General features: G+C 33.0%; 1 protein-coding gene across 6 annotated transcripts in view; it reads right to left on the bottom strand.

Annotated features, from left to right (window-relative positions):
• AKAP9 (A-kinase anchoring protein 9) overlaps positions 1 to 12,232 on the bottom strand; it is a 123,591-nt gene that overhangs the window by 34,736 nt on the left and 76,623 nt on the right. For 3 of the 6 annotated variants that reach the window (XM_070424222.1, XM_070424225.1, XM_070424224.1), the window contains 5 exons: positions 6,365 to 6,527; positions 5,343 to 5,555; positions 4,123 to 4,161; positions 2,502 to 2,734; positions 1,457 to 1,576 (listed from right to left, as the gene is read on the bottom strand). In XM_070424222.1, the coding sequence (XP_070280323.1) occupies positions 1,457 to 1,576; positions 2,502 to 2,734; positions 4,123 to 4,161; positions 5,343 to 5,555; positions 6,365 to 6,527 (768 nt within the window). Of the gene's footprint in view, positions 1 to 1,456; positions 1,577 to 2,501; positions 2,735 to 4,122; positions 4,162 to 5,342; positions 5,556 to 6,364; positions 6,528 to 9,791; positions 10,202 to 12,232 lie in introns of those variants that run through there. The other 3 variants (XM_070424223.1, XM_070424226.1, XM_070424227.1) reach the window with 2 other exon arrangements.

The following is a 12,232-nucleotide window of genomic DNA, read 5'->3' as shown; positions in this document are numbered from 1 at the left end:
ACCTGTGGGTCGCGACCCCTTTGGTGGTCGAATGACCCTTTCACAGGGGTCACCTAAGACCATCGGAAAACACATATATAATTCCATATTGTTTTTGTGATTAATCACTATGCTTTAATTATGTTCAATTTATAACAATGAAAATACATCCTGCATATCAGATATTTACATTACGATTCATAACAGTAGCAAAATTACAGTTATGAAGTAGCAACGAAAATAATTTTATGGTTGGAGGTCACCACAGCATGAGGAACTGTATTAAAGGGTCACGGCATTAGGAAGGTTGAGAACTACTGGTCTAGAGAAATGGTTACTGGACATAGCCATGAGGCTGTGGGTAACCTTCACGGAACAGTTTCAACAGAGAAGAGCAGGGGTGGGGAATGTCTGGCCAGAGGGCCGTATAGGCCCACAGAATCATTTGGCTTGGCTCTGCCAAGGCATTAGGGGTGAGTTAATTAAATGTTTGACCAAACGCAGCAGGCTAATTTTTAAGCTGACAATTTTGTATGGCCCCCGAATGATGTTATAAATATCCAAATGGCCCTTGGCAGAGAAAAGACCCCCAACCCCTGGAGTAGAGGATAATAAACCCCTCTGAGACAGAGAGGTTAGACACTTCATTGGAGTGGATTGAGAAGAGAATGGGAGATGGGGAAGTAAAGAGTGAATGAATATAGACAACTTTTTTGATCAATTTTTTTGGGCATGGGGAATAAAAAATAAGTAGGAAAGTTTGTTTCATTGGGCAATACTAGAAGATAAATATAAGTAGTAATGATTCCAAATGTCAATGCACACATTTTTAATTCTCACCTAAGGATATTTTTTCCATTGCTTTTCAGAAGGGAGCCGGGGGGAGAGAGAAAAAAACATTGATGTGCCCTGGCTGGTTTGGCTCAGTGGATAGAGCATCGGCCTGGGGACTGAAGGGTCCCAGGTTCGATTCCAGTCAAGGGTGGGTACCTTGGTTGCAGGCACATTCCCCAGTAGGGGGTGTGCAGGAGGCAGCTGATCGATGCTTCTCTCTCATCGATGTTTCTAACTCTTTATCCCTCTCCCTTCCTCTCTAAAAAATCAATAAATATATATTTAAAACACACACACACACACAAAACATTGATGTGAGAAAGACATATCGACTGGTTGCCTCCTGCATGTGTCCCAACTGGAGGTGGGGAGAGAACCCATAACCCAGGTACGTGCCTTTGAATAGGAATCGAACCCGTGACCCTTCAGTACGTGGGCTAATGCTCTAACCACACCAGCCAGGACTCAATACACATAATTTTTAGGGTTTTAAGAACCTTTTCATGTCAAAGTATTATTTAATTTTCTGATTTTGAAGGTTTATGTACAATAGAAAGAATTCCTTTTAAGTTTTTCAAAATATGCACCTTGTTTTACAATATATAAATTATTTTAAGGTAGACAATATCAGTAAAGTTCTTACCTCTCTAGTTTGATGTTCACTGATAGGCTGGAATCGAGGTACCACCTTAAGTTGCTGTTCTAATTTCTGTATTTCCTGTTGGAATACATCTCTCTCATGTTCTCTATCAATGGCTTGCTCCTGAATTTTAAAAACAGTAATTGAAGAAACAATATTTATTGAAGTTATTATTTTCCTCACATACCCTTTGGTTATAGGTACAGTTTTGTTTGAAGACAAATAACTGATGACCACAGAATACTCAAAACCAGAAGATAACATTTTTGTATGGTATGTAGCCTACGTGGGCTCATCAACAAAAATTTAAGCATTTAAATATTATTTGAAGCACATTTCTTTTTATTTGAGTAATGTTAAATACAAAATAAAATAAAAGATATTCTCCTTAAAATGAATTTACATTTTTGGGACAAAGGATGTATTCCACTGTTAATTTAAGTATTAGACAAAATAAATAGAAGAAATTATTTAGTAGATCAATTTATATCATCCTAATCTAGGTTTTACACTTAAAAAATCATATAATGTGTAAGGATCAGATTCTCTGATATGTGAAGTGAACTTCAGGCTTAAATGAAACCGCAAAGAAGAAAATCCATGCAAAATTAGAGATGTGACATCTTTTTGAAAGAGATTAATGACAACATGACAACTGTTCCCGTCCCTTGTTTCCAAGGGAACACTGCTACCAGTATGAATATCTTTTGTGGGTATGACAATGGGGGCCATTTAGCTCTTAGGATCCTCTCCTGTTTTGGCTGTTGGTTAAAAGAAAGACTAGGACAAGCTTCTTAACTATGAATTTGGAAAGGCTAACTGGCAAGGCTCTTTATAATCTGCCTGTATTGCTTTTAATTCTGATTGCTGATTCTAACACTTATTATAATTTTTAATTTGAAGAGTACTTTATAATTAATTGGTAAAGACACATATAGAAGAAAATATGGAATTCATGAGTCTCTTCATAATTTAAAATTCACAACCTAGAATAGCAACAGATAGCAATCCACTGAGAAAAACCAACATTTAAGTTGAGGATACTTACATCTAAAAATTTTCTTGTTTTTTCCAACTGCTTTTCCAGTGCTTGGTTCTGTTGTCTTAAATCCATTAGTTCAGCATTTTTTTCTTGTTCCAGCTCTACAAACCTACTAACTTGTTCCTCAACATCTATTTCTAGAGCTTTCACTTGTTTTTGAAGGTCATCACATACTTTTTCAGCTTGACATTGTACTTCTAATTTTTCCTTCATTAGTTTTTCTGTCTCCTGTAATAATTCTGTTTATAAATGCAAAAATATATTATGTTAAATCACGGTGGCATTATAATAGTGAAATCACCCATTAACTACGTTTAAAGTTTACTTTCAGGACATAAAGATCAGTTTTATTTCAAATACATGTAGAAAAAGAAAATATTCCTATGAAAATATCAAAATAACATTCCTACATTAGTAAGTAGTATTAATAAAATTATACAGAATTAACAAAAAGAATGTCCTGTCACTGAAAACAGTATTTTTGTGAAAGCAGCACAGCAAATAACACCCCCCCAAAAATCCACCTTTACTATGAGGAAAAGAACAAAGTCTAATTATATTCAATATAGAAATAACTCACCTCAGGCAAAAATCAATTCATTCTAAAACCATAAAGTCACTTTTATATGCATACACAATACACATGAAGATCAAATACTGCAAATCTTTAACCAAGGCAAGTAAAAGTCAGAGAAAAAGAAATACAACTGCAATCAGAATTTTGTGTTAGTCTTAATCCTTATTAGATCCATATTCCTGAGTGAGTCTTGCACACTCATATATATATATATATGTGTATCAAGGGAAAAGTGGTATGTAGGAAAGGCAGTGTGGTGTAGTGCTTACAGTTCTGCCACTTATCTCCTATGTGACACTTAACATGATGCCCTTCCTTTTCCTTATATATAAACTGGGAACAGTAACAGTACTGATCTCTAAGAGTTACTGTGGGATCAAATGAGTTAATACGTGTAAAGAATAGTGCCTAGGATGGTAGGCACTATATAACTGTTAGCTATTATTAATATTAATCATATAGTAATAAAGTATATATAGCCAAGTAAAACAATTCTCTAATGAAGAAAATGGAAGAAACAAAACCCTAGAGTCTTTATACCAACTGGTCTGTCAACAAACTACTCAGGACTAGGAATCTAGAAAATCTAGGAAGCTTGCCTTTTAAAACAATACTGACTTAGTTGTTAATATAAAAGTAAATCAACCAGAAAGTCTCTTTATGGAATTCATTGATTCTCTTGATGCCATCATCTTATATACTTCTTGATTTAGAAATAGCATTTTGAAAAGCCATAGGCTGTAAGAGTTTAATATATTTGTTAAAGAAGAAATGTTTAATAAACCAACATAAAAAGAAAATCAAAATGGTCTTAAGCTCGGTGGAAAAACAGATATAATAAGATGATGGTCACTGTGAATCTTAGCTGTTAATTTCAAATATAAATATGTATTTTTATTGTAAGAAAAGGTTTTGTTAAAGAGAAAAATTAGTATGAAACACAACAGCAAAATTAGAGATATGCTAGTTGGTTGAAAGTCCAAGTGTCACCAATTTTTGGAGTTGTAAATTTAACACCCAAAGATTGGCCATGCAATTGTATAAACACACCTGATCCACGTGCTGCATCGATTGCAGCATCTACTAGTCCTATGAGAATAGAAAAACAAAAAACAAAACAAAAACAAAAACAAAACACACACAAAATATAATTTACTATTTTCTATTTTCTAAAATAGGATAATATACACACAAAAAGAATTAAAAGTAAAAGGTGAACCATTGAATATTAATGGTAACACTTTGACACATGCCAGTGTTTCTTAATTTTACATACATGAGCCATATACTTTCCATATTAAAAATTCCAACTCTAGCCTTGGCCGCTGTTGCAAAATGGTTAGAGCATTGGCCTGTGTACCAAAGGGTCTCTGGTTTGATTCCCAGTCAAGGGCATGTACCTGGGTTGCAGGTTTGATCCCTGACTCCACTTGAGGTGTGCGTGGGAGGTAACCAATTGATATGTCTCTCTCATGCTGATGTTTCTCCCTCTCTCTCAAAAAATCATGAAAAAAATATTCTTGGGTGAAGATTAACAACAACAAATCCAATCCTAAACCTGTTTTGAACAAATCTGAGCAACCAAATTACATATATTACAAAAATGTATGTTGTATTTCTCAATTAGTAAAACTACACACAATTCCAACAGCTTGTAAAATATAAAAGTGAGGATATAATAAAAAGGATTAAAGTTCCATTGTTACAAAGACTGACATTTATGTTTTTACTATTAAACACACTTTACTTAAAGATGTTACCTACTTTCTTACTGAACAAAAGATTAAAATTCATACATTCTTTGAACTCCTACTTAGATTAAACTAGATGTCAGTCTATTTTTAACAGCCACTGACCTTTTCAAGCTATTCTCTTGTAGGCCAAAATCCACCCCCACCTGCTCACTACTAATACCAGATCAGTGCTCTTCATTACTTAATCCAAGTATACATTTTTGCTGCCTATCTGCTATTAAAAGAACTGAATCTTACTGAATTTAAAAAATATCCTGCCTCATTATGTGCAGCTTTCTCTTGAAGCAGAGGTTTAAAGAAAAAAGAATTATCTTTTCCTGTTAAAACTTGCCAGAGGAAAAAGAAAAAAAAAATTCTGATCCCACATATTTGGCTAGTAAGACATTTACCAATAAGGTAGATTTTCTTATAAATTTTTGATCTCTACATAAAGTACGTGAATAATGGCACTGAAAGGGGGAAAAAGCCACCTTGAACTTTTAAGGAATGTTTCATACAAAGTCTAAGAATACATACGCTGTTCGACTGGGCCTGCTTCTGCTTTCATAGCCTCCTTCTGTCTGCACAGCAATTCTCTTTCTTCCTGGATCTGCTGTTGCTCTGCTTCCAATTCTTGTAACCTGTTACTTGCACATAACAACTCCTGCTCAAGTCGATCTATTATATCAGCTTTTTCCTGAATTTGCCTTTCATAAAGGGTTTTTTCATCTGCATAGCCATCAATGACACCTATAAGATAAAATTAACAGGAAATGGGATTATTACTTATTTCAAATTATACCGTTAGGTTTTATATAAATAAAAGGGGTGTACTGCTAGCAAAACTAAACCACTCCAAACTATTAGCAGTCTTGGGTGAATTTGCTGCTGCTGATAGCAACTGTAGTATGTTCAATGCAGCTTTTTTCTTGTTAACCATTATACCTAAATATGAAATTCCTCTGAACTTTCTGTGCTAATGTATCACATCATGTGGGTTTAACTTACTTTATTAAATACATATAAATAGAAAATAGATAGGTTCCTGGAAACCTATATATAAATCAGATGCTTATGAACTGAATCACATTTTAAATTTACTAGAGAAAGTTGATATTTAAGTGATTCTACAAGGCCAACACCCAGCACAGCAGGGTGCAATATAAACAGCCTGGGGTTTTACAGGCTTAAAGACTGGCATCACCATTTAATGGTGAGTGACCCTGAAAAATCATTAATATCTTAGCTTCCGTTTCCTCATCTTTAAATTACAAGAGTTGTCTTAGGATGGTGGGATTATGGTAACAACCTACCATCACCCATTTCTGTATTTTCTAAAAATTTTTATACATTCTATAATTCTATTAAGTACTTTTTATAATTAAAATATATATAGTTTTAAAAATTGTTTGAAGTAATTTGAAGACAAATTACATCTACTTTTTAATGGTCACTCTAAATTAGAGTAGATTACTGGTTTCCAAACCTGGCTTGCATCAAAATCTCTATATTTAGACTAGAAATTTCCCACCCTCAGTTGCCAACGGCAAGTTGCTCACCTTCAGCCTTACTAAGCTCCACAGCCAGCTGCTCTCTGGCCCTGGACTCCTCATGGAGGCGCTCTCGCAGTTCTTCTTGGCACTTAAGGGACTCTGTCACTTCTCGTTTCTGTCTAAATGACTCACGCATCAACTCTGTCTGGGTAACCCTTGCATGTTCGAGCTAAACGAGAAGGGAAAGTATACATGAAGGAAAACAACTAGTGTTGGTAATACCAATGTCATTCCCCATTAAAGCTTTAAAAAAGAGATTTTAAATAAGAGTAAAGGCATATAATACTTGTTGAACTGTACTCATTTAATATTTTTAGTACATGCTAACATTAGTAGGTGGGATAAACAAGTAGCTGTGTACAACTTTCAATAAAAGATGTATTCTAGTTTAACAGAAAATTGCTTCTTTTGTAAATAAACCACTTTACATGACAAGATCTGTATTCTATTGTAGAAAGACATAAAAAGTAAATAAGACATAGGTTCTTTTTGTATTTGATAAATAATTTTATGTAACTATGTGTTCTATGATACTTTATTTCTTTTATATTTACATTTATTTATTAATTGTGACTCCTACTGCACACTGTGAGGAACTAATAATATATGATTAAATACAATGACCCATGAACAAAATCACAGTGGCAAAACAAAATGAAATTACATTTATAACTCATGTTTTAACTAAGAGCCTTGTTTCTATCCATTTGTGAGACAACTACAAGATTCTATATGGTTATTCTGTTTCTTTTCAAAACCTTAGTACACAGAGGCATTATCCAAAACACAGTCCCCTTAAAATGCTGTCACTGGCACACAATAACTATGTGCCAAAAAAATTTTTAAGATGACACGATAACACTCAAGTATTGTACAGACTCAAGGCCAAAGCTCTCAAAAAAAAAAAAAAAAGAAAGAAAGAAAGAAAGAAAGAAAAAGAGATCACCGTTACCAGCTGCATGAAACTACAGAAAAGCACTTGTCTCTGACTTAGTTTTCTGGGCTACTGACTGCTAATCTATTCTTATTGAAACAACTACATGGGAAAAAAATTGGGCTCAAATTGAATACTTAGTTCTAGATCAGTGGTTCTCAACCTTCCTAATGCCGCGACCCTTTAATACAGTTCCTCATGTTATGGTGACCCCAACCATAAAATTATTTTCGTTGCTACTTCATAACTGTAATGTTGCTACTGTTATGGATTGTAATGTAAATATCTGATATGCAGGATGTATTTTCATTGTTACAAATTGAACATTATTAAAGCATAGTGATTAATCACAAAAACAATATGGAATTATATATGTGTTTTCTGATGGTCTTAGGCGACCCCTGTGAAAGGGTTGTTCGACCCCCAAAGGGGTCGCAATCCACAGGTTGAGAACCGCTGTTCTAGATGATTAACACTATTAAATTTTTTTAAAAAGCAATGACCACATACATTAGTAACAGGCTCACAACAATGTCATAAGAATTTGTAAATTTATATATAAAGTACTAAGTATATTAAAAATATTACCATGTCTTAAGCTTAAGATAGGAATCAAATGTAGTGGTTTCTGATTTATAATCAGGTATCAATAATGTATTATAAAATTATAATATTTAAGAATATTTTTATTTTTAAAGACATCTACCTGGTCTTCACATCTGAGTGGTATTTGCCATAGCAAATAGATTTTAGAGTTACTAAATAAAACTTTTTATTGTCACTCTAAATCAATTTCTAAAATATCTTGTATGCAATCATTCAATTTAAGACTCATAATGAAAAATAAGCATACATTTTAAATAAAATATTTCCTAAAATATATATAATATGTTGCTACCTCAACAAAGATAAAATTATATGTTTTTACTTTAGACTGATAAGAGTACTTTCCTTTAAATGTGGATAACTAATATGCATTAATTTTTTATTAATATTAATTTTTATTATAAAGAAACATTGTCATAAAGTATGAACTATTTTTTATATAACTACTCTCCCTGAATTTTTAGCCACAGCAAATATTTAAAAAATATATCAATTATTTCTACATGTACATATGTTTTCCTGAAAATATTAACTGGTTCCCTGATAAATACATGAAATCACTAAAAGAGTTCAAAGCTCTAACTAAAAAGAATATGTCTTTTTCCTTTTTAAAATTTACTGTACAAATGCAACAGAGTACTTGCAACAAAATACTTACTTTTAGATAAGAAATTAAGTAAGTCTTTGCTTCTATATTCTACTTCTTGACAGGATCTAAGCCAGCCTTAAAGTGCACTTAACTCTTTGCCATAATACCACAAGAAATAACAAAAATGTTGGAAGAATCAAATACAGTAAATTTGGACAACAAATTTCATTATCATGCAGATGGCACCCGCACTTTGTTGGAATAAGAGATTCCCTTCAAATGTTCACCTAGATACTTTATACTTAAAAAAAACCCTCTTCTATCCAGTTGAGGTATTATTTATCCCTAATACCTATGTAATACCTAGTACTTACTAAATATGAAATTTCATAATCAGTATTTTCAAATAATTTAAGAAACCTATCATTACATTGAAATATGTATAAAGCATCAGTAAATATTCTGTCACTTTAATATAAAAGTTTCAGGGTTGGTAACAAAACTGTTCTGAAAACCATCTGGCTTGTTAAATATTAGCTAGTATATTATAGTTAGTCATTAAAGCCATAAAAAGTGCTGAGTAACCAGTAGCTACACTGAATAACTTGCAGTGAATCATTCACAACATATTTAAATCAAGTGAACCTGAAATACCAACCTATGTTAAATAGGTGTATCCTGAACAATGTTTATAAAAATATTTTTCACATGAAAAGAAAAAAAAAAAAAAAAAAAAAAAAGGTTTTTCCTCACAGGATTAGTAGGCATATGAAAACACTGAAAATAAAGTTTCTTAGAAAGTTAGCAAAAAAAAATTAAATTGGAATTCAGGTCTCCTTTTTCCTTGTCTGAAACTATGGCCAATATGCCATATGCTTGTTAAACATTTCCTAATTGGCTCCATAACAATTCACTTAGCTACTTTAGGTTTCACAATGCCCATTTCCTCAAATGGTTCCATTTTTACATCATAAATATATAAAAGCAAGATTCTTCAGGACAAGCCAAGATCTTTGAAAATAGCTTGTCTGGCCTGGGAGAACTGTAATATTATCTCATTCTGCTTTCGTAGATAAAAAATGTAGTCAAGTTGGGTTCTGAGACCAAATTTAGCCCTTCAATACATCCAGGATGAATAAGAGATAGTAACACACCAAATAACAAAACAAGATTCTATTCCGTTTATCCTTACTAAAAGCATTTAAACTTCATTTCTCACTGTACATTTTTTTAAAAAAACTAAATGTATTAAAACAGTATAAACTAAAAATAAAAGTATAAAAAATCAAATATTTTATACTTACTGAATAAGGAGGGGTAGGCAGTGAAATTTTAGAAATAAGCTTTAATATGTGCCCATTTCTTTTATGAATAAAATGAAAAATAGAAGTATTAATAATTACTGAGTTATTTTCATCCAAATGTTCACATAGAGGAAATGGATGTGGTAAAGGCACACGAGATTCGACCTCATAAATGTCTTCATCTTGTTCTTCCAACCATGAGCCACTGAGTTTGACAGTTGCCAAATAGGTCCTGTAAGAATCCATTCTAGGAGATGCAGCTGCCAATGTTCCTTATTTATCAGTTTTCCATTACATTAAAAATTCTTTTTAAGTTTATCAAGACATACCATAGCAGTATAAAAATTTCTTTTTAGCACTATCCAATAAACATTATAAAGCTAATTCATAAAAAACTGAACCAAAAAAGAAAAACCCCACAAACCTAAAAAAAACACCTAGATCTTTCAGTCAACAACAAAATGAAACAAAAATAAAAGCAAGCAAACAACTTTTAAACTAGATGAACTAAATCCTTGAAGAATGAAAGAATAAAAATATAAATATCAACCTGGCTGAGCAATAAAACTGCTTTCAGTATCAAATATGTCTGTGAAATAAATAACCCTTCCAAGCCGATCCTGGCAGGGAAGGTCAAGTTTTAAATCTCCATAGTAGCAGTCTTGAGAAATGCAGTTGCAACATTATCTCCCTTGTTCTTGTTGCTTCACTCAATTCAAAAGTAAAACCTCTTCTGAACTGAGCTATTCAAATAGCCTTTCACACTGCGCCAAAGGATTCTAGTCAGTGTCCCCTGAGGAAAAGGTCAGAACAGAGGGTGTGGTTTAATGTCTTTACCTATAGGTACTCTGACAGGTGGAATGTGAATTACTACGCCCACAAACAGGCCTGCCTAACAGGATTCAAGTTCCATGTAAGAGCTTTGAAAAGGGTATTTAGATAAGTTATAATGCTTCTGAGATAAGCTAGTGTTTTTCCATCCCATTAAAATTTTTGTTTAATTTAAAAATGTGAAACCACATTACCAATGAGTTCTGCAACTAAATGAAATAATCATAATTATTTCTGGAAAACTAAGTACTTCTTTTTGATATTTTCTTAGAAATAATACTCATTCTTTTAAGCAGTTACTAGAATACAGGGTGGGGTAAAGCAGTTTTACAGTGTGAGTACACAGAGTTTATTCTTGTATTATTATTTATTAATTATTGTATTATTTTCCTTACAAACAACAATAATCCTATTTTTGTCCCACCCCTGTATAGATAGTCCAGTTATAACCTATTTCCACATTGAATTGTTTATAGAGTGAATATTAACAAAAAAAAACACACCTCTTTTGAAAAGCTACATAGTTGGTAATTATATCACATAAGATACACTACACTCTTAACTAAAACTTAAAAGCACAAGTTGTACATAATAGCCTTCTTGTAGCTCAAAAAAACCTGGGCAATAGTGAATAAAGCAGCTACTCAAAGTTTTAAAAGATGAGCAACTTACTTTTCAATGAAAAGATCCTCAAAAGTGAGAGTTGTTTTTAAATAAGTGAAAAAACTTTTATTGCGGTGCCTTTTCTCTATCTAGTAACTAAATATTCTAAACCCATAAAACTTTTATCTTTAATGGAAAACCCCATATTAAAGCAAGGCGGTATTATTAACAAAAATCCATCTTATAGCTGTTTTCACCACACAAAATTGTTAGAGGAGCCAATACTCAAGGCTAATAATTAGAGCAGAGAAAATGAGATTTTTCTACAGAAAGCCCAGAATCTACAGGGAGATGGTTTGTGGCAAGGAAGGGGCAGCTGCCTCTTACAATTCTGGATTAATTAATGACACATTTCTTATGTGAACCCTCCCGTTAGTTGTCTGAACATCTGTACAAGATGGAGACCTAATCCTACCACTGCTGCAGCTAAATGTGACATTACTGGGATTCAGCAGAAAAAAAATCATCAGCATTATGGCCACTCAGCCTTATGAACTGGTGGGACTCATGCTGAGCATGTGAAATACCTCTCAAAATACTCTTTCTTGGCTCCCTTTGCAAATTACAGTTTATTTGGATACTCTGGTGTCCAATTTATCTTATTTGAAGCAAAAACAAAGCGCTGAAAGTAAGAAGTATCCCTTTATAAATAGAAGCATTTAGGTCAAGATAAGAACTAACTACAAAGGAAAGAGAGAAAACACCAGGGAGGAAAACAAGACTCAAGAAAGTAGTAGATTAAGATTCAGAATGGGACAACAGCCCTTGTAACGACAGGATGTTACCTGACAGCATATATATTCACGTTCAGAAAGGTGATCCGGAATTAAAATAATCCAAATCATAGCCCCCAACCCACTTTTGAAAGCATGTAAAACTTGTTTCCATCCATGTAAACACACACACACATTTATGTGTCAGTGGTATCTCTTTGTAACTAAGAATAA

The sequence above is a fragment of the Myotis yumanensis genome, unplaced genomic scaffold (assembly GCF_028538775.1).
Source record: "Myotis yumanensis isolate MYYU_CA2020_CCGP unplaced genomic scaffold, mMyoYum1.0.hap1 SCAF_9, whole genome shotgun sequence".
Taxonomy (NCBI): domain Eukaryota; kingdom Metazoa; phylum Chordata; class Mammalia; order Chiroptera; family Vespertilionidae; genus Myotis; species Myotis yumanensis.
The sequence above is the reverse complement of the archived record's forward strand: the minus strand, read 5'-3'. Positions and strand labels throughout refer to the sequence as shown.